The sequence below is a fragment of the Fragaria vesca genome, linkage group LG2 (genome assembly GCF_000184155.1).
Source record: "Fragaria vesca subsp. vesca linkage group LG2, FraVesHawaii_1.0, whole genome shotgun sequence".
NCBI classification, from domain to species: domain Eukaryota; kingdom Viridiplantae; phylum Streptophyta; class Magnoliopsida; order Rosales; family Rosaceae; genus Fragaria; species Fragaria vesca.
The window spans coordinates 11,345,540-11,363,984 of NC_020492.1; the positions used below are offsets into that span (position 1 = coordinate 11,345,540).

At 37.5% G+C, this 18,445-nt stretch overlaps 3 protein-coding genes across 3 annotated transcripts; 2 read left to right on the plus strand and 1 right to left on the minus strand.

The window, feature by feature from the left end:
* The first annotated feature begins 1,491 nt into the window (after positions 1-1,491).
* Positions 1,492-7,933, plus strand: LOC101297891 (tRNA-dihydrouridine(47) synthase [NAD(P)(+)]-like). The gene is made up of 11 exons (XM_004290250.1): positions 1,492-1,625; positions 2,094-2,327; positions 2,414-2,530; positions 2,616-2,852; positions 4,667-4,982; positions 5,070-5,326; positions 6,012-6,284; positions 6,408-6,689; positions 6,843-6,963; positions 7,215-7,384; positions 7,494-7,933. Exons 2-11 carry the CDS (start codon positions 2,100-2,102, stop codon positions 7,590-7,592), a joined length of 2,100 nt encoding a protein of 699 aa, XP_004290298.1. The 5' UTR covers positions 1,492-1,625; positions 2,094-2,099; the 3' UTR covers positions 7,593-7,933.
* Positions 7,934-11,166: 3,233 nt separating this feature from the next.
* LOC101304239 (exosome complex component RRP41-like) lies at positions 11,167-15,462 on the minus strand. The gene is made up of 13 exons (XM_004290271.1): positions 15,062-15,462; positions 13,878-13,931; positions 13,736-13,782; positions 13,594-13,654; positions 13,401-13,439; positions 13,201-13,268; positions 12,986-13,064; positions 12,807-12,843; positions 12,155-12,271; positions 11,967-12,052; positions 11,775-11,864; positions 11,626-11,685; positions 11,167-11,537 (listed from the first exon to the last, which is right to left on the minus strand). Exons 2-12 carry the CDS (start codon positions 13,929-13,931, stop codon positions 11,638-11,640), a joined length of 726 nt encoding a protein of 241 aa, XP_004290319.1. The 5' UTR covers positions 15,062-15,462; the 3' UTR covers positions 11,167-11,537; positions 11,626-11,637.
* On the plus strand, positions 15,263-17,380 carry LOC101294417 (39S ribosomal protein L41, mitochondrial-like). Its single transcript, XM_004290324.1, has 4 exons — positions 15,263-15,292; positions 16,547-16,713; positions 16,811-16,875; positions 17,089-17,380. Exons 2-4 carry the CDS (start codon positions 16,569-16,571, stop codon positions 17,155-17,157), a joined length of 279 nt encoding a protein of 92 aa, XP_004290372.1. The 5' UTR covers positions 15,263-15,292; positions 16,547-16,568; the 3' UTR covers positions 17,158-17,380.
* The last annotated feature ends 1,065 nt before the right edge of the window (positions 17,381-18,445 follow it).

The following is an 18,445-nucleotide window of genomic DNA, read 5'->3' on the forward strand; positions in this document are numbered from 1 at the left end:
AAAAANACCCCTTAACTCTCAATTTCATCAGTCATGCATGTCCAAACCTCCAATCTCCATCCAATTCTTCTGTCAAGTGATGACTTGATATCAAGAAAAAGAAAAAAAAAGAAAAATAGACAAATTGCATTCAATTCCACCAAAATCACTAAGGTTAGGGGGTTGTGATGAGAACGAAGATGTCTATCGATATGAGGGAAAAATGGTCCGAAATGTAACTTTTAGAATTTGACTTTCTTCTTGATATCAAATCATCACTTGACAGAGGAATTAGATGGAGATTGGAGGTTTGGACATGCGTGGCTGATGAAAATTGGGAGTTGAGGGGTGTTTTTGATGAAATTGAAAGAAGAATGACTAACATGATGATCGACCTAAAGTTGATAGGGGTAAACTGAAATTAGTCCTTCTTAAAAACTATATATAATTAGAATTTTAACCTTTTTTTTAAGAATTAACCAGGTCTAACCATCTGGCTGATGATTCTTACTCAACCTACTAATTCGTGGGTTCAGTTAGTAACTTAATAAATATCTTAAAGGAGACCACTTCCTTACTACGCACAAGAAATCTTCTCATTCTTATGCTTGGAAAGGTATATTGGATTATAGAGATATTCTTATGGATGGTATGCGATGGATCATTAGAGATGCAATTTAATTAGCTTTTTCCGTTCCTTTTGTCTGTTCTCATTCCTGATTGGGATATTCCTGTTAGTCACTTTATTTGTAATGGTACAAGGAACATTTCTTTACTATAACATGTACTACCTATGGATATTGTCAATAAAAATATGGCTACTCCTCTTCCTCTACAACCCACATCAGACTGTTTTATTTGGGGTCCTTCTAGTAATGGTTCTTTTACCATTAGTTTTGCTAGTTGGATACAGCAAAGCTCGGTTCCTCACCATTCTAATGCTTCATTTTTGGGTAGAATATAGCGCTTAGCTTTCTCTCCTAAAGTTAAAGTTAGAGATACCCTCACGTTATATAACCCTAATGTTCCTTCTGCTTGTCCCTTTTGTAATGCTAAGGTGGAAACTGTAGATCATCTGTTCTATCAATGGCTTTTGCTCAAAGCGTTCGGTCCTTCTGTAATATTTTGGGACTTCCCCTTGACCCTTTCTAATTCTCAGTCTTTTCTATGCTGGTTAAAGTCCTTGTTTGATCTCCCTGGTAAGACTTCTCTCCAATTAGCTTTAATGCTAACTTGGTCCATTTGTCATTCGCGGAATCACCTTATTTTTAGAAGAACCATTGCTGATGCCCGACAATGTTATTTTCATGCTACTATGTTCCTTTCTAATTATTTGTCAGTTAATACTGTGTTCACAAATCAAAAACATCAGCTCTACCTATGATTAAATGACATCCTCCTAATAGAGATTTTGTGAAACTTAACTTGATGCATCTGTTCTGCATAACCATGTTGCGATTGGTTTTGTTTTCCGTGATGCAGATGGTTATCCTCTTACAGCAGCTGCTAAATATATTGGTGATGCTTCTGTCCTGATGGCTAAGGCCATAGCTAAGGCCATAGCTTAGGCCATAGCTTTTAAAGAAGGTCTCCATACAGCTTGGTTGCAACAAATCCCACAGATTCTAGTTGAGGGAGATTCAAAGGTACTGATCGACTGCATTAATGGCAAGTCTGCATCTCCTTAGTTTCTCATTTCTATTTTATAAGATATTAGATGGTTGGTGTCTCAATTTCGGCAGTGTTTTTTTTGGTATATATATCGGGAGACAAATTTTGTGGCTGATAGATTAGCTTCTCTAGGCTTAACTATTGTCTCTCATCTAATTTGGTTTCACTGTTTACCTCTATCTGTGTTCTCAAGTTTTATTTGGATCAGCTAAGAAAAGGTGTTGGTCGAGGGTTTTTGTTGTAGGTTTGTTATGTTGTTTTAATGAGATCGAAAAAAAAACCCATCTGGCTGATAATTTTAAGTGATTTGCACAAAAAGAAATAAGATTAAATAAAAATCTGATCAAATGAAACGACGACGTTACATTCTGACCTCCGGTCTCTTTAAACCCTTGTACGCTCCTCCAGCTCTCACTCTCACTCTCTTTAACCCTCCGACGTAGAGCACCATGGGCGACGACTCTCCCGCCGAAACAGGACCGCCCCAGAGAACGCCGGAGGAGCTCGTAGCCAAGTCCATCGCTCCGGTAAAGAAACAGTTCCTTCGCCCTGCACCCATCAGGCCTGGCTCTAAGGATCAAAACGACGCCGTCTCCGAGGGCAACGCGAAGCCTCCCCAGTCTAGCGTAGTCAAGGAGAAGAAGTCCAAGCGGCAGCTCAAGCGTGAACGGCGCGAGGTTAACCTTGATTCATTTGCGAGTTGAAATTGTTGGTCATTGATGAGCTACTAGTGTTCATTCAACATTTAAGTTTGTTGTTGCAGGCACAGAAATTGCCTCTCGGTATCTGTCCAGAGGTAGCAAAGAGAGGAGATGTTACTCGGTGTCCATATAAGGATCAGTGCCGCTACAGCCACGACATAGAAGCCTTTAAAGCTCAGGTAGTTTTGAATGCTTAGTCTAGTATTTGACTCATTGGACATGTTGTAAAATTGGCCAATTATTCTGTTTTTTTTTTTAATGCAGAAACCTGAGGACATAGAGGGAGAGTGTCCTTTTATGGCAGTCGATGAGCCATGTCCTTATGGTCTGTCGTGTAGGTTTTTGGGCACTCATAAAGATGGTGTCGCAGATGGAGATGTGAATGCTCATAGACGAAGCTCTGAGATGAATGGATTAAGCAAAAATGTGCAGAAGCTTTTGTGGAAAGATAAAGTGAAGTTCACCAAGGCAGATGCCAAACTCAAGGCTCTTGGTCTCATGGTATCAATCCAACATCCTTCTTTTGAGAATTTCTTCTCCCTCTCTGTCTCTCTCTCTCTCATTGTTTGCACTCATATTTAGGTTAGGTTGTAGGAACTTTGTTCTTTGATCCCCCTTTTTGCTATGTTTGGGTTGTTTCTGAGATAAGTAATCCTAATCTGTTGTTAATCTGTTATGTTTTGTTACCATGATTCTTTATCTAGGTGGTTGCTTATTAGAAGAGTGTGTAATATATTAATACCTCACCCAGAGAATATGAGAGAGAGTATTTGATATGTAATGAGATTTGGGGTCTATTGTGGTGCTTGCAAAAGCCAGGGATTGAATAATTAAACAGGAAGAAAAAAGAAAATTGAAAACTGCAGTTTTGCAGAGTAGCCTCCTAATAACTATCAGTCAATTCTTAGAATTCCCATCGGTGTGATATAAGACTGGAAGAGATTGATGAGGAAGTTTTGTGGCAAGGGCTATTGTCAGGGGAAAAGGAACGCTTGGTAAAATGAGAAGAGGTGACGCTGATAAAGGAAATGTTGGCTTAGAAGTGGGGGGTTTTGGTGAGGGAAAATGAAGTTTCGCTTACAAAATAGCTATGGAAGTTTCATGGTGTCATTAGGAGTAAGTTGATGTCTAAAAATAGACATTGCTTGAGGTCTTGTTTCTTTCTTTTCTCTATGTTACTATGAGGTGAAAAAAATGGGGAGATAGGTTTAAGGAAGACTACTGGGTGGGAAAATATCTATGTTCTTACCATTTATCGTAGTACCTTAAGTAAAACTTCATTGCTAGATTGTATGGGAATTTCTTTGAGTTTGGATTTTTTTTTTTTTTTTTCCTAATGATATCCAATGGTCTGGAGGTTAGTTTCATGTTTTGTGTTATGTTTAGGAATATGGTCTGGAAGTTTGAATCATCCCGAGCTTTCTCTTGAAAATCTACCTTAGACACCTATGGAACACCCTCTCTTCTGCTCAATTCCTCTCATGTCTTAGGTAAGATATCCTAAGGTGAGATTGTTAGCTTCGACAGTTGCAGGGTGAATATTTGTTATAGGTTCGGAGGAGACGACATGTGTTTCATGTCTACAATTGGCATTTTGTGTTGAAATTATTGTGAAAGTACGGAATCTGTAGGTTTCCCAGTGACCTAGTCAAAGGTTTTTAGAGAGGCTAGTTTGAGATTTTCAGTCGGGTCAGCCAGCACTGCTTTTCTGTATATGGGGTTTAAGTTATTTGGTTGGGAGAAGATAGGTCCAAATTCAAAAGCTCTTTCTCTACTGTTCTTTCAGATTTGAGAGCTACTGAGTCTTTCCTTTTGTTGTTCTATTCCTGTATGGTGGTGTGGTTTTTTGTTGTGTCATTCACCTTGATATAATTCTGAGGACTCCTTGTTCGGTGTCTACTCTTTTCTTTAATAAATTTTTTGTTCCCTATGAAAGTGAAGGGGCACTGATAAAGAAACACAATGCTTAAATTCTTTATGACACATGAAACTTCTACACTTTATTTGTTGGACATTTGGAGTGTTTGTTCTGTTGTAATAATCCACTATTTTGGTTGAAGTGTGGCAATGTCTATGGTAGGGAATTAGACTATTTGACAAACATTATGTGTGACATAATCCACTATTTGTTCTGTTGTAATAATCCACTATTAGTTTCATTATGTGTGACATAATGAAATATCTTCATTTGATCATGGTTTCCCTTTCCTGCCTTAACAATCAGTAATGCGGTAATCAAAATTTTGTTTGAATTAAATGCATCACTCTACGATCTATTCGTATATGATAAAAAATTCTATGACCTATCTTCGCAGGGGCATGCCAAGTCAAAACTAAATGCCTTGTTAAAGGAGAATGGATTGGATGTTTCCAAGAATTCTGATGTTACTGATAGAAATGACTGTAGTGAATTTCCCAGTAACACAGATGATAAAGTGGAGTCCAACGCTGAGATAAAAGAAGATGGACGTGCCGATGAAACATTTCAATCTGATGAAATGGAATTGTCTGCTGAAGTAAAAGAAGAGGGAGGTGCTAATGAAAAATTTCCATCAGAAGAATCTAGGCCGTCAAAGAAGGCAAGATGTGAAAGTGAAGAGGAGTTTGTCTGTGGTGAAGCAGATGATGGAGGTTTTGGCTCTTTTCATTCTTTACAGTTTTATAACATCTCGTAATAGTTGGAGGCATTCAATGAAAGTTCTGATTGTTCTGCAACAGGTGAGAGTGCTTTGGAAAAAGTTGTTGGGCAAAGCTGCACGCAACCTGAACCAGAATCTGCAGCTAATGTTGAATTCTCAGAGAATGACAAAAGTTTAAAGACACACCCACGTGAAAAGAAGCTTATTGACTTCAGAGAAAAGTTGTATCTTGCACCTCTGACCACGGTCGGAAATCTTCCATTCCGAAGGGTTTGCAAAGGTTTAGGGGCAGATATAACATGCGGTGAAATGGCAATGTGTACAAATCTTTTGCAGGTCTGTGCTGAACTTTTTCCTGCTGAGCAGTCTTTATCTTTTTTAAAATATACCTGAAATTTGACCTTTGAGATACAATTCCATGCTCATTAAGTTCACTGTGTGGTCAATTTGATCAACTACCTCTGATGATCCAGATGATCAATATCCTACAAGGGAAAAACCACAACACACACACACACACACATATATTATTATTATTATTATTATTTTTTTTTTTCACGTGATAACACAAGTTTGGATGACTTAAAAGTACTTTATGCCATTCCAAAAAGCTAATCAAATCATTTTCTAGGGTTTGTAACATATTATGCATGATAGTGTGACTAGTGAAGCTGTTACATCAGAAGGTAACTTACCTGAAATAGTTATCAGCATCCTTTAATATACAATTCTTCAGTGCAAGGGAAAACATGCTTTTTCATTTTTCTTTGATCTTCTAGGAAAAGAAATAGCACATATCAATTGTGCAGATATGCTATGTAAGGACTGGCATTCGGTATTAATATGGTAGACAGTGTAGTCTCCTGACAGATGAAGATGTTTCAATTCACATTAGCAGAGCTAAGGGCTAGTCTTTTGCCCTTGTTTCATATTTGCATATGTATCTACAATTTAGTTGCACATGAATAAATTAGTTTGATATATTTTACTTAATCTAAATGGAACTTTCATATGGGAATAGGGTCAAGCATCAGAATGGGCCTTGCTGAGGAGACATTCATCTGAGGATTTGTTTGGAGTTCAGATATGTGGGTCATATCCAGACACTGTAGCACGCACTGTTGAACTTATAGAACAAGAATGTACCGTGGACTTCATTGATATAAATATGGGGTGCCCAATAGATATTGTTGTGAACAAAGGTGCTGGCTCAGCTCTTCTAACAAAACCAATGCGAATGAAAGGCATTGTTCAAGCAGCTTCTGGTACAGTTGACATTCCTATAACTATCAAGGTAAATTTTATGGCAGTTATGTACAACTGCGAATAAAAAGATTGTTCTTTTCTTCTTGATGTCAGTAAATTCTTAGTCTTTAGGGATCTTCAAGGAATATTAACTACTGCTATTTTGCTACAGGTCCGCACAGCCTATTTTGAGGGAAAGAATCGTATTGACTCACTTATCGCTGACATGGGCAACTGGGGAGCCACTGCAGTAACAATACATGGTCGATCACGACAACAACGCTACAGCAAGCTTGCAGATTGGGAATATGTGTACCAATGCGCTAAAAAAGCCCCTGGTTCTTTGCAAGTCCTTGGAAATGGAGACATATTTTCTTATGTAGATTGGAACAAGCACAAAGTTGAGTGCCCTGAACTGTCTTCATGCATGATTGCTCGAGGAGCGCTAATTAAGGTATGAATTTTGTTAAACACACCCAACCCAACATGTATTTTTTATTAGACGTCTAGGATTAATATATTCTGTTTGTGCGCACGTGGCTTTAAGTTTTCTGCTTGAGTTTGGAACCTAGGACCTTAGTGTACTAAACCCTCCTTGTGTTTTCAGCCTTGGATTGTCACAGAAATAAAGGAGCAGAGGCACTGGGACATCACTTCTGGGGAGCGATTTAATATTTTGAAGGATTATGTACGTTGTGGCCTCGAACATTGGGGGTCTGACACAAAAGGTTTGTATCATTAGTATATTTTGCATACCAGCTATGACTTATACTGTTATCAAAAACTTTCTTTTATATAAAGGGTATTATAATTGGCAGCAAAAATTTTCCTTGCAGTGAAAGTATGTTTAGCTACTTTTACAGTAATGTATTCTTTTATTTGGTTCTTGAGCAAAACTGTCACCCAACTTAATGTTCTGGAACATCTGTGCTTATCAAATTTCTGATTTTATGGGCTTTTATCATGTTGTATGTCCCAGGTGTCGAGACAACTAGGCGTTTTCTGTTGGAATGGCTCAGCTACACTTGTAGATATGTACCCGTTGGTCTTCTAGATGTCATCCCACAACGACTGAGCTGGCGCCCACCATCTTATTTTGGACGTGATGACCTTGAGACACTAATGGGTTCTGATTCTGCCGCAGACTGGGTACCACTTTACTCTCTTTTTGTTGTCAAATCTGTTGAACCAACCTGCTAGGTGAGGTAGATTTTTTAGGTGAGGTAGTTTGATACATGTTTTCTCTTTACTTATGCAGGTTAGGCTGTCTGAGATGTTGCTTGGGAAGGTTCCAGATGGCTTCACATTTGCACCGAAGCATAAATCCAATGCTTATGACCGAGCAGAGAACGGCTAATATTGCAGGGTTGATTTATCAACATTTTTGTGGATTACAAAGATATGTTTTTTCTACTTAGCATCATGCCTCATTCAACTTTTTGGTACTGTTGGTGGAAGCGGGTTATGGCGTATAAGGAAAAATCTCAACAAGAATTCTCAATTCTGCTGATATTGGAAAGTGCCCCACTGTAGTTCTCAAGTTAAATCTAGAGACCCTCCGATTTTGATGCTTTTACGATTGTTACGATATTTTTCTTGTTAAAGATCAGTCATTAGAGATTTTGTTGTTGTAAACAAGCGGCATACAATTATTTATCAATAGATTAAATAAACTGGGATTACTGCAACATTTTATTGAAGGAGAGCCTATTCGGCGCACCCGTCATCTCCACCGTTTAATTTTTTTTTTTTTTTTTGTTAAGTATAAATGGACGGTGGATACACCCGGGTGCGCTGTATAATTTTTATTATTGAAGATATATCTTCTATTTCATCTCTGTTCAGATTTAGTCTCTAGTCTTGTGTGGGAAGGGTGTTGATGTTACACCGGGGATTAAGGATCAAAATAAAGCAGGTAGCCTAACTATGTCATGGCATTCGACTATTTTGAGTATTTTCATTTGACCAAGATCAACAACCAACAACATTCACCCAATAGGAAAACCAACTGTACCCTCCATATAAAAACACTAGATCTTGATCTCTTGCCATGCTCCAACCCAAACCACCCAACTGAAAACGTGCCACAAACAACTTCAGACAAGTTAAGCCCTCGCGTGGGTTTGTTTTTTGCAAATGGACGCTGGATTCGTTAGTAATTGCTGAATGTTTATCCCAACCATGCCATAACAGTGTGAGAGACAAACCCTTGCTGCTTTATGACTCGATCACCTTTAACACATTGCTAATTCCCGAAAGAAGATGACAGAGGGGATTGGCATAGGGATAAGAAACTAGCTCAGGAGAGGATTCTCTTTCATTCCTTTTAAATGTGTAAGATGCGATCAGCTATAAGCTACAATATGTAATGACTTCCAAATATGATCCAACCAGACAAGCATAAAGATAAACTAAATGTTTCAATTCCAAAAGCCGGAACAGTGTTGCACAATGGATGACTACTAAATCATCACAGAGAAACAATAGCAACGTAAGGCATGAAGAGAAAACAGTCTCAAATGGAAAGATACGACATGTCCTCTACACAGATAGATTTTCATCGACTCATCAATTTAAGAAAGCGAATTCCTTCAGTTGGTGCTTCCATCGGGTCATGATCACCATCTTTGCGACAGTGTTGGAGGAGCGATCGTGGGAACGAAGAGACGTGGACAATACTTGAACCTCTCATAAAGTTTCACATGCTTATCGGCTAGCTTCTAAAGTCAGCACTATCATCATACATGTAGCTCACTATGAGTCGGCGCATCAGTCGACATTCCAGTGGAGTTGCCACAACAGTAATGGATCGCTCCTACTCATTAAAAATCAAGTCGGATTTCACATTTCACCTTGACGTGGGAAGATCACAAAAAGAATAAATATATAAAATCACTTACATGTTGTTCAAATAGAGCACAGGGCACCTTGCAATGAAGTTCCTGCAGGCCAATTATATTTTGAAAAATTAGAACTCCTAGAAAAGAAACATGAACTTTTTTCTTTCTTTTTCTGGAATATAAAGAGCAAGATTACTCACATAATCATCATATAGGTGAATAAGATTATCCCGCCGTTTACGCCATACTTCCTGCAGACAACGGAAAAATCAGAAGAGGGTGAATAATGAGCTCTCACTACAAGCAACACTAGATTTCTAGAATCAGTCTCAACACCCAACTGTAGAAGAAATCTATAAACACAAGCTTTAATAAAATTCCAGAAAGAAAGAAAAATGTATTATGCATGCCCACCTTTTCCAGCCATGAGTTACTGATGTCAAAGATGGCAACTTCCATGTCATGCACCAGTATTTTTAATGCCTGCAATCATGAAAGAGTTGTTTTAAATACACACCTCAATCTACTTAATATACATCCCAATATTTATCTTTATTTTTGGGAAAAAATAATTGAATCCATGGGTCGTCGGAACTAAAGTCACCTAGCAAAGAAAACAAAATAAATTGAAAAGTTACTTCAAAGCACCAAGCCTTAGCAATGCTCGGCCTCACCAAAGTCTAATCAAAACTAGAAGCCTAGTGATAATTATCTACGATGAGTTGATATTTGTAAAGAAGTTGAAGTTGAGAGTTAACTGATAAAATACTAACCAAAAAGCTAGAACTACTAACTAAAAGCTAGAAACTAAATGGATTTCTACATAATATGGGACCATAGGAGAGTCGGATGGTCACTCTGATTCTTTCGCAAACGTTGATACCAATTTCACAAATGCATATCCTAGTCAAGTCTCGTATCTAATACCAATTTCACTACCCATCAACAAGTACATCATCAATAACAGATAAAAGATAATAAGAAAAGAGGGTAGAGTTAGCTTGGTCACTTCTAGCTATAGTTAACCAGTGTTCCACTAATGTAATTATTCAACATAAATTATACGTTGCAGTAAAAGAGAGAATTAACATGAATTGAATGATTTCATTCTGCAGATACAGAATAAGCATATAACGTTGATTAGTGACATAAGATGAGTGAAAACGAGCTGCTGTAATTACCAACTATGCATCTACACCTTCTGCGACAGCAACAAGAGCATCGACAGCCCTTCGGAACTCTATAACCTGCGGAGGCTTTCTATCTGCAGCGAGCGAAAGTTCAAATTCAGTCTGCCCAAAACAAGAGCACTGGGCCTTGTGGCTTCAGCTCATGACCTTGAAGTCTGAGAGATGATTATTCTAGACTCTTCTTGATCTAGTATTAGATTACTAGTTCAACAATTCAAAAATAAAAAATAAAAACATACTAGATCATTACTAGGCTCATGGAAATACGGATGACAACGAGGGAATAGGATTAGAAGATTAAAAAACCACACCATGTCTCGTTCTCCATTCTTATACCTGTCCAAATCTTCATAATTAGATAATAGGTATTCCCCGTCTATGTTCCTTTTGGAATTAGGTCTCAATGCCAAAACTCAGTTGAAAGTTTTAATGGATATATTTCTAGTGGTAATTATATTGGTTTAATAATCGGTCATAGTGTCTCAGTTATTGGCTCGACAATGCCAAATAAATTTTAACGGATTTGCAGAACAATAGGAAGTCGCACTTGGAAACACAATATCTTCTGTGTACTTGCAATTTACAAACACAATATCTATGACAAGCTATTGAGATCATCCTGGTTTCCCCGGCCAAGAAGAATCGAATGGGTAGGCCACCAGGTAGCAAGAACAAAACTAAGAATTCTGTTGTTGGCAGGGAGGTTAAACCTCGCCTCAAAGAAACTGTTCAGGGAGGATGTGGAGGATGGTAACCTAGTATTGTCAGAGGATTATTTTCTAGGATTATCACAAGACTAGCAACTTTTCCCTCTCTGGTATACAATAAATCTTTACCATCGACAAGACGATAGCATATAGAAATCTCAATACAAGAACTTATCATAAGACTGGCTCAGTTTCAAAAAACGAAATTTGCAACATTTATATCAAAGGGCAATGATACTTCAAACTCGCGTTCCTTGATGCATTGAAATGTCAAAATTTATGAAAATGAAGGAGCCCAGAATCATGTAATATTACTTCAGAGTTTCAATTACATCACTGATATAATAACATCACACAGAAAACGAATATTTAGTTTTTTTTTTTTTTTGAATAAAAACGAATATATAGTTTAGTTAGCAGATCATAGCTTAGTATCAGCAGCGCCTCACTAAAAGTAATCAATTTCGTACAAAACAACTCCACTTGGGAAGTACAGTAACCAAGTGTGATCCACCTCCTCCAAGCTTGCTTCCGTAGAGTACACCATCTACATCCAGTAGCCAGCCTAAAAGTATAAAAAAGAGAAACTGGACCTGTGAGCGACTGTTAGAACTTGATACCTAACAATTAACAAAGCAAATTGATCACCTTACCATGATATGAGACTATGTTCCTCGACGATACTCCAATTGCTTTGTATTCTCCAATAATATCTGCCATAAGTACTCAATAAGCAGTGATTATCCACGTATCAATGATAACGTGTACTTTGGAAAGAAAAGAGAAAATGAAAAGCGCTTACTTCTCTAATATAATCTGCAACTGCCTTGCAGCCTTCAATTGCAAGTTGCATTACAGTTTCAAAAGTATCCAACGACAACTTAGCATCCATCTGTGCATTGAATAATATCACAAATGAGTGGTTAACTAATTTGCCAGTTAACATAATTTGCCAGTTATTGTAACTTAAAGAGAAGAATGTGATTTTGAGAACCTGAAGAAGAGTCACTTTGTCCAACTTCGGCATAATTCCTAAAGTGACATCAGCACCTCCAGCACTATCTTCTATATAGTTTAAATCTGTCTAGCCAATAAAAATCTTTAGTGTCATACTAGTATGAAGCCATTATAGGGACCCCAACAAAATATATTCTCAGTAATAGAAATTTACATGAATATTACCAAGTAGAGGTGTGCTATTAAGGTACCCAGCACTGCATGAAGTAACAAGATCCCGCATTGGAATTCCAGCATCTGCAAGGGCCAGGGTTGCAGCATTGATACATGCAGATCTAGTTCCTGCCAAAAAGAAGAGCAGAAAAATCGATTAAAATTTTAAGCTCTCAGATAGATCTTCTCATTCTTGCTCAAACCAGAGAGCAGCTTCTTCAAATTCAATAGCAGTTTCTAGTAATTAAATTTGTTGATACACAGAACATGCCAGAACAGTCTCATTTGAATACAGAGCAAAAACAACAAAACAATCGGTCAACTCTCATCATACTTAAAAAGGACTGGCTTAAACAGAAGTACGCCACTTCAAATCCCATAGAATTATCAAGCAATTAAATTCAAAGTGATACATAGAAAGTGCTTTCAGAACAGTCCTGTTTAAATAAAATGGAAAAACAACAATACAAATCCATCAACTCTCAGCATACTTTGACAGTTTGATCCTTAAGTCCTCAACATGAACTGCCTTAAACAGAAGTACTACAAAGCAAACTAGTGAATGCAGCACAAATATAACTAATTCATAAGAAGGACGCATTACAAAATCTGAAATTACATTTTATCAATAGAACTTGGGACTGCACAGAAGATTGATATTTACCTCCATCTGCTTGGAGAACTTGCACAAAAATGTCTATCTGCAAAAAACATATACAACAATACAAGGTACAAGGTTCAGACCAAAAAAAAAGAAATACAAGGTACAAGGCTTCAGACAAGAACAACTGCGAAGTCAAGCAGAAAAACTTCCCAATATAATACAACTGAAACTGAGAATACCTGAGACCGAGGCATTAAGTTTGTCAAGATGCATTCTTCCATAGTTTGGCGAATAACTAGAGATATCTCTGTGGATCTCCTGAAAGCATCAAGGACTCAGAGATTAGTTATAATAATTTATTTAGTAATGGACACAACACTGTTATGCTAAACTTTAACAGAAGGTCATCTAAAGCGCATATGCTTGAAGACTGAAAGGGATTATAACATATAACCTATCACCCTTTGGTTTTCTCATTCGATCTCCAGTGCTAAAATTTGCCATGGTGTATTCACATCGCACCTATATTATTAACAATTAAAGAAAACAATACTTAGAGAGATAATAAATGCCTCTTAAGTTAACGTACTCAATCATCACATATATAAGTTCAGATTAGTTTACTAGACAGTGGTCTAGACAAAAATACATTACCAATGCATTGGCATTCAGTTGTTGGCTCCTATTTTGGACCTGAAAGAAAAAGAAAATTATAAATAGCTTGAACGATTATTCAACTAAAATGTGATAAGAATTTTGAAGTATAAATAATAAGTGTGCATGTTAGCTATAACTTAAGCTTGTAATATAACTATAGCAGTAGAAACCCAGAAATAAGTTACCCAACCTCTCTAGGGCCATACACAGCAGCAATAACTTTGGTGTTACCCATCTCAAACATAGCAGAACTGAAATTTGATAGCAAGATGAATTAATAACAACATCAAAGAAATTTATAAAAACAGGAAGCACGGGTAAGTAGTTAGAACCCGTCGGCTTTGGATACAACACCAATCTCTGCACGAATTTGCCTCATCTGGGATCAAATAGAAAAACAAAGATTAATCAACTAATAAAATAAATGAACACACATTAATTAATATAAAAGAAAATCAAAAGATAGGCAAATACTTCCATGGGACGGCGACCATCTAAACAGAGACCTTCAGGGCTGACGAACTCCATCTGTTGGAATATCATAACAACATCTTACAAAACTAGAACTAAAAATTGGATAATAGTAAAGAAGCCGATCATCATCTAATATGTAACATCAGAAAACCAAACTGCAAACTTCGACAATTAATCCACAATGGCTTTATTACAATAAGAACATCCTAGTTTACTAGTAGTTTCTTAGTCCTGCGTTTCAACTCTAGACAGTCCGTTCAAAGGTCAAATTCACATGATGTTAATGTCAATGCTGAGAACTACATCCATTACTTCATCTTGAACCAAGGTTATAAATGAAACTCTGTTTATTACAAACAAAATATGCCAGTAAAGGTTTTGTAAGGACTCAAATTTCATTCCAACTAGGTAATGCTGCCCGCGCCATTCTGTGGGTATATTATCAATATGGTTCAGCTTGACAATATCGTATTTACAAACATTAGATACATTATGTATCTACAAAAGGTGTTGTCTTTTAAAATCTGGTAGCTCAACCAATTGGTCATAGCACTGAGCTAAGTACTATGGTAACTAAGTGAGTGCTTAGGCTGGTGGTTAAGACAATGTGGAGAACAATTCAAGAAACAAAATCCCCATAAAACTGGTAAAAGTCTTGCCAATCCCACATCAATTGGTCTAATCCTTCCACAAAAATATAGTCTTTTAGAGTCATCTAAACTCATGTGCTGTATAAAAATAAATTGAGCATCTCTTCAAAATTGATCAGTTAAACAAAAAACATTTATTTCCTTCATAATGTAAATTTGAATGTGGGAATGCTAAATGAGATTAACAACAAAACCTACTCTAAACTCCCAAGCAAAGACTATGTTTCATATAACTATATCATTGCATGCAACATGATTGGTAGTTTGAAACCTCAAAACAAAGTCTCAATAGATATGAAAAATTGAAAATACAAACATTCTTTTACCAATGATTCCAACCACGTCTGTAAACATCAGTAATGGCTAAAATTGGAGGCAAAGCAAGTAGAACAATTTCTCATCCAAAAAAAATTAATGAATCAAACAGATTTCAGCTGTAAAAATTTAAGGCAAAGCAGAGAACCAATCACTCTAGGAGCCCATTACATTACAAAGCACATGGAATGAAAACCCCAGAAGGAATCGACCATATACCTTGACAATCTGATTGAGAAGAGCAACCCTGATTTTTTTTGGAGCCGCCAACACTTCAACTAAACGAGCAGGCTACTCATTTGAAAACTCGGGGTACAACTGTAGTTTCGTAAACATTGAGGGTCCAATTTGTAATTTTGAAAAACGGTAAATAGCGCCAGCCACAGCAACCTTTTCAGTTCTCGCTTCTCAGGCCTCGTCGCGCGGCGCCTTCTGTGCTCTGTTTTGCAGGTACTCTAATTTAATTGATTCATTCTGTGTTTTCAATGCTTCATTGATAGAAATCCGTCTTAGAAATTGGGCATTCAATCACCTACTCTATGGTTTTGTTTTTGGCCAAAAATTATGAAAATTCTTATGAAGAATGGCCTAGTTATATGTTTTTGAGAAATTATGGTGGGTTTATTCTACTGCCACCTTAAACTGGTTAGAACAAGATTCGGGTATTATAGTAAACTGGTCACAAAATTTGAGTATACAGTTACCCATTTGGATCAAATGGGCATTATCCCTATTCGTTTACAAGTTGCGGTTTGTTTACAACACTTAAACACGTATCCGCCATTGTGTTCCACTTATGAGATCTTCAAGGCTTTCTGTTTTTAGGTCAATATCATTGATTGATTGTTTGTTATCCAGACATTTATTCTACTCTTTTTTAAAGAAGGGTTTTATTTTACAATCTAAAGCAGTCCTAATAGTTGCTGCATGTGTTTATATTGGTGATAATCTCTCTGAAGTCTCCATGTTTACTCTCGATGTTCCATTTTCGATAAATTCCTGATGTCATAAACTAACTAGAGCAGGGTGGATGTTTGTAATGGCTACAGTTTCTGAAATTCGTTACGAAAAGAATTAAAAATTAAAAATTGGTGGTGGGGGTGCTGTTATTTGTTAAATGTGTAATCTTTTGCTGCATTTATGTTAGATTGAAAGACTAGCCATTAGTATGATGAGTTAGTTTGTTTATGTTTTAATTGTGTAAAAGTTTTCTTTTGATGTTCCTTCGCTTCATCTATTTGCATTTTGTCATTGGCTAGCAGTGCCGATTGCTATCGACCACCACCAACAGTGTTTCCGTTGTTATTACTATGGTTATCATAACCTTGTTTCGTGTTTGTGCCTCTGGCTCTGAGGTTTAACCTATACATCTGTAATTGAGCTATCACATGGTTGGGGTTAGTCTAGGTTTGGTTAATAATGATGGAGAAGATTCTGTTTCTTTCTGTTCAGTTTTTTTGATAGATTACTTAGAGTGAATCCCATTTGAGGTCGTATTTTATATGTGCATTCTGGTATGTACTCAATTGAAGTTGTATGCATTCTTTTTGATAGATTACTCAATTGAAGTTGTGTTTGATGAGGAGTGGCCTTGCGCCCTTTGCGAGAAAAGATTTACTCCTTAAAATTCTCTTTCAAATTCTGGAATTTTTGTGTATAAATATGGTTTACTCATATGTTTTTAACCATGTTGTACTTTGATAGATTTTGAGGAAAAGCCAGAGAAATGCCGCTTGGGCTAATAATGGGACTAGGAAGGGCATTTCGTCAAAAGCGAACGGCATCTCTTGACATTCTTTCCCCCAAACGAGCCCCAAGGAATTTTTACAAGGGCAAGAACTGCAAGCCCACTGGTTTCCACACCCGAAAAGGTTTGCTATCATTCCATTTTGACAATGCTCTCATTCACTTTTCTATAATAGTATAACACCACTCGATATGTTTCCTGAATTGCTCAAAATTTTGCAGGTGGATACGTTGTGGTGCAGGACAAACTACCCAACTATGTAGTCCCTGATTTAACTGACTTCAAGGTGGGCATATTTCTTTCCTTTCTTTCTGTTATATCTGGTGTGTGCATTCTGTTATCTATAAATTAGACCTCGATGCAATCTGTGGTTCTGCTAAAACCGACACTCCTTCTATTCTTTAAAAGAGACATTTGACTCTCAAAGCAGTTTACTACTCCTGAATTCTACAAGTACATACAAGTAGTTGTAAATCACTTTTTCTGTTGTTGGGTGCAGCTCAAACCATATGTATCTCAGTGCCCCAAAGAGGTTAAGACAGCAGAATCAGCCGGAGCAACTAAATAAGCAAATGAGGGCCAAGTATCTGATCTTTACTTATTGTTGTAATAGGAAATTAAGCAAGTCATGTTCATAGATTTTGTCTTGGTGATCATAAAGGGTACAAGACTAGTAGGTATATTCCATGTAGACCTTTTTTTGTTTTGAAATATCCATGTAGACCTTCTTGCTTGAAGGTATGAGCCTTAAAAACTTTTCAAGTTATAAGATTCCTTGGTCTAAGTGTTGCTTGATATTTGTTCAATTAGAAGGTAACTAGACTCATTTGTACCGTAAAGTGTTTGATGTTTCTTACCAAATCCTTGATAGTCAGATAGTAGCACAACGTTTGTTCTAGATATTCAAAAAGCTTCAGGACAGCTATAATTCACTATTTCCTTCTGCTATTGCTAGAAGCCTTGGTACTGCGTTTCTTTTGAGAGTGTATAATTTGAGGAAGGGAATATAAACAAGGGAAAATTTTTAGTACTAAGGGATGGGGAAATTGTGTTTAGTTAATAGCGTTTGTGTCAATGTATCATAGTTTCAAAGGGCTTGTTTTGCTCGGATGTTTATTGCCAAAGCCCCAGCCCCCTCACTGCCCATTTCAGTGACATATCTTAGTAGTTAGAGCAAGTCCACTTACCCTAAAAGCAAGACCCAGACCTTCGCCTTATCAAACGAAGACCCAGCCAGAAAAACCTTCCCTCCACCCTTGAAATTTCTTTAACCTGGGCCTTCACTGGGTCTTCGCCTGGGTCATAGGTGGTCTTCGCCTGGGTCATACCTATGACCCAGGCCTTCCTTTGCCAGCTCAACCCGATTCATGGGGCCATGGCGTCATCAACCACGTGAAGCACGCAAGGGGGCCGAGCGACGCCGGAACCAGTAAGTGGAGGCGATGCCGGAACCATGGCTTGCCGGAAAACTCAACATCGAAACAACCCAGAAACATAGAAATAGGGTTATTGAAATTACCTTACAAATTGGATTAGGATTCTCTCCTTGGCTCTTATTGAAAACACAAAAGATTTGTTGAGGGCCGGATTACCATCGGAATCGAAATTGGTCGCCGGAAATGCCAAGAACTCGTCGGACAGTGAGTGTTTCCTCCGTCGATCTCCTTTGTTGAGGGTTGCATGTGGTTATTGATTGAGGGGTTTTGGAGAGGGAGAGGAAAGGAATGTTTTGGTAGAGTTTGGTGGAGTGTGGTGGCCGGAAACGGCCGGAATCGACTAGAGAAGAAGGTGGCAGACGTGAGAGACAGAGAGAGAGAGAGAGAGAGAGAGAGAGAGAGAGAAGAAACGAAACNGNA

Coding starts and splice junctions, on each gene's coding strand:
- LOC101294417 (XM_004290324.1), top strand. CDS start 16,569: ATGCCGCTTGGGCTAATAATGGGACTAGGAAGGGCATTTCGTCAAAAG. Junction 16,714..16,810: donor TGGTTTCCACACCCGAAAAG/GTTTGCTATCAT, acceptor AAAATTTTGCAG/GTGGATACGTTGTGGTGCAG. Junction 16,876..17,088: donor CTGATTTAACTGACTTCAAG/GTGGGCATATTT, acceptor TGTTGGGTGCAG/CTCAAACCATATGTATCTCA.
- LOC101297891 (XM_004290250.1), top strand. CDS start 2,100: ATGGGCGACGACTCTCCCGCCGAAACAGGACCGCCCCAGAGAACGCCG. Junction 2,328..2,413: donor TCAAGCGTGAACGGCGCGAG/GTTAACCTTGAT, acceptor TTGTTGTTGCAG/GCACAGAAATTGCCTCTCGG. Junction 5,327..6,011: donor TGTGTACAAATCTTTTGCAG/GTCTGTGCTGAA, acceptor ATATGGGAATAG/GGTCAAGCATCAGAATGGGC.
- LOC101304239 (XM_004290271.1), bottom strand. CDS start 13,931: ATGGAGTTCGTCAGCCCTGAAGGTCTCTGTTTAGATGGTCGCCGTCCC. Junction 13,065..13,200: donor AGAAAACCAAAGGGTGATAG/GTTATATGTTAT, acceptor TGATGCTTTCAG/GAGATCCACAGAGATATCTC. Junction 11,686..11,774: donor TTGCAGATTATATTAGAGAA/GTAAGCGCTTTT, acceptor TACTTATGGCAG/ATATTATTGGAGAATACAAA.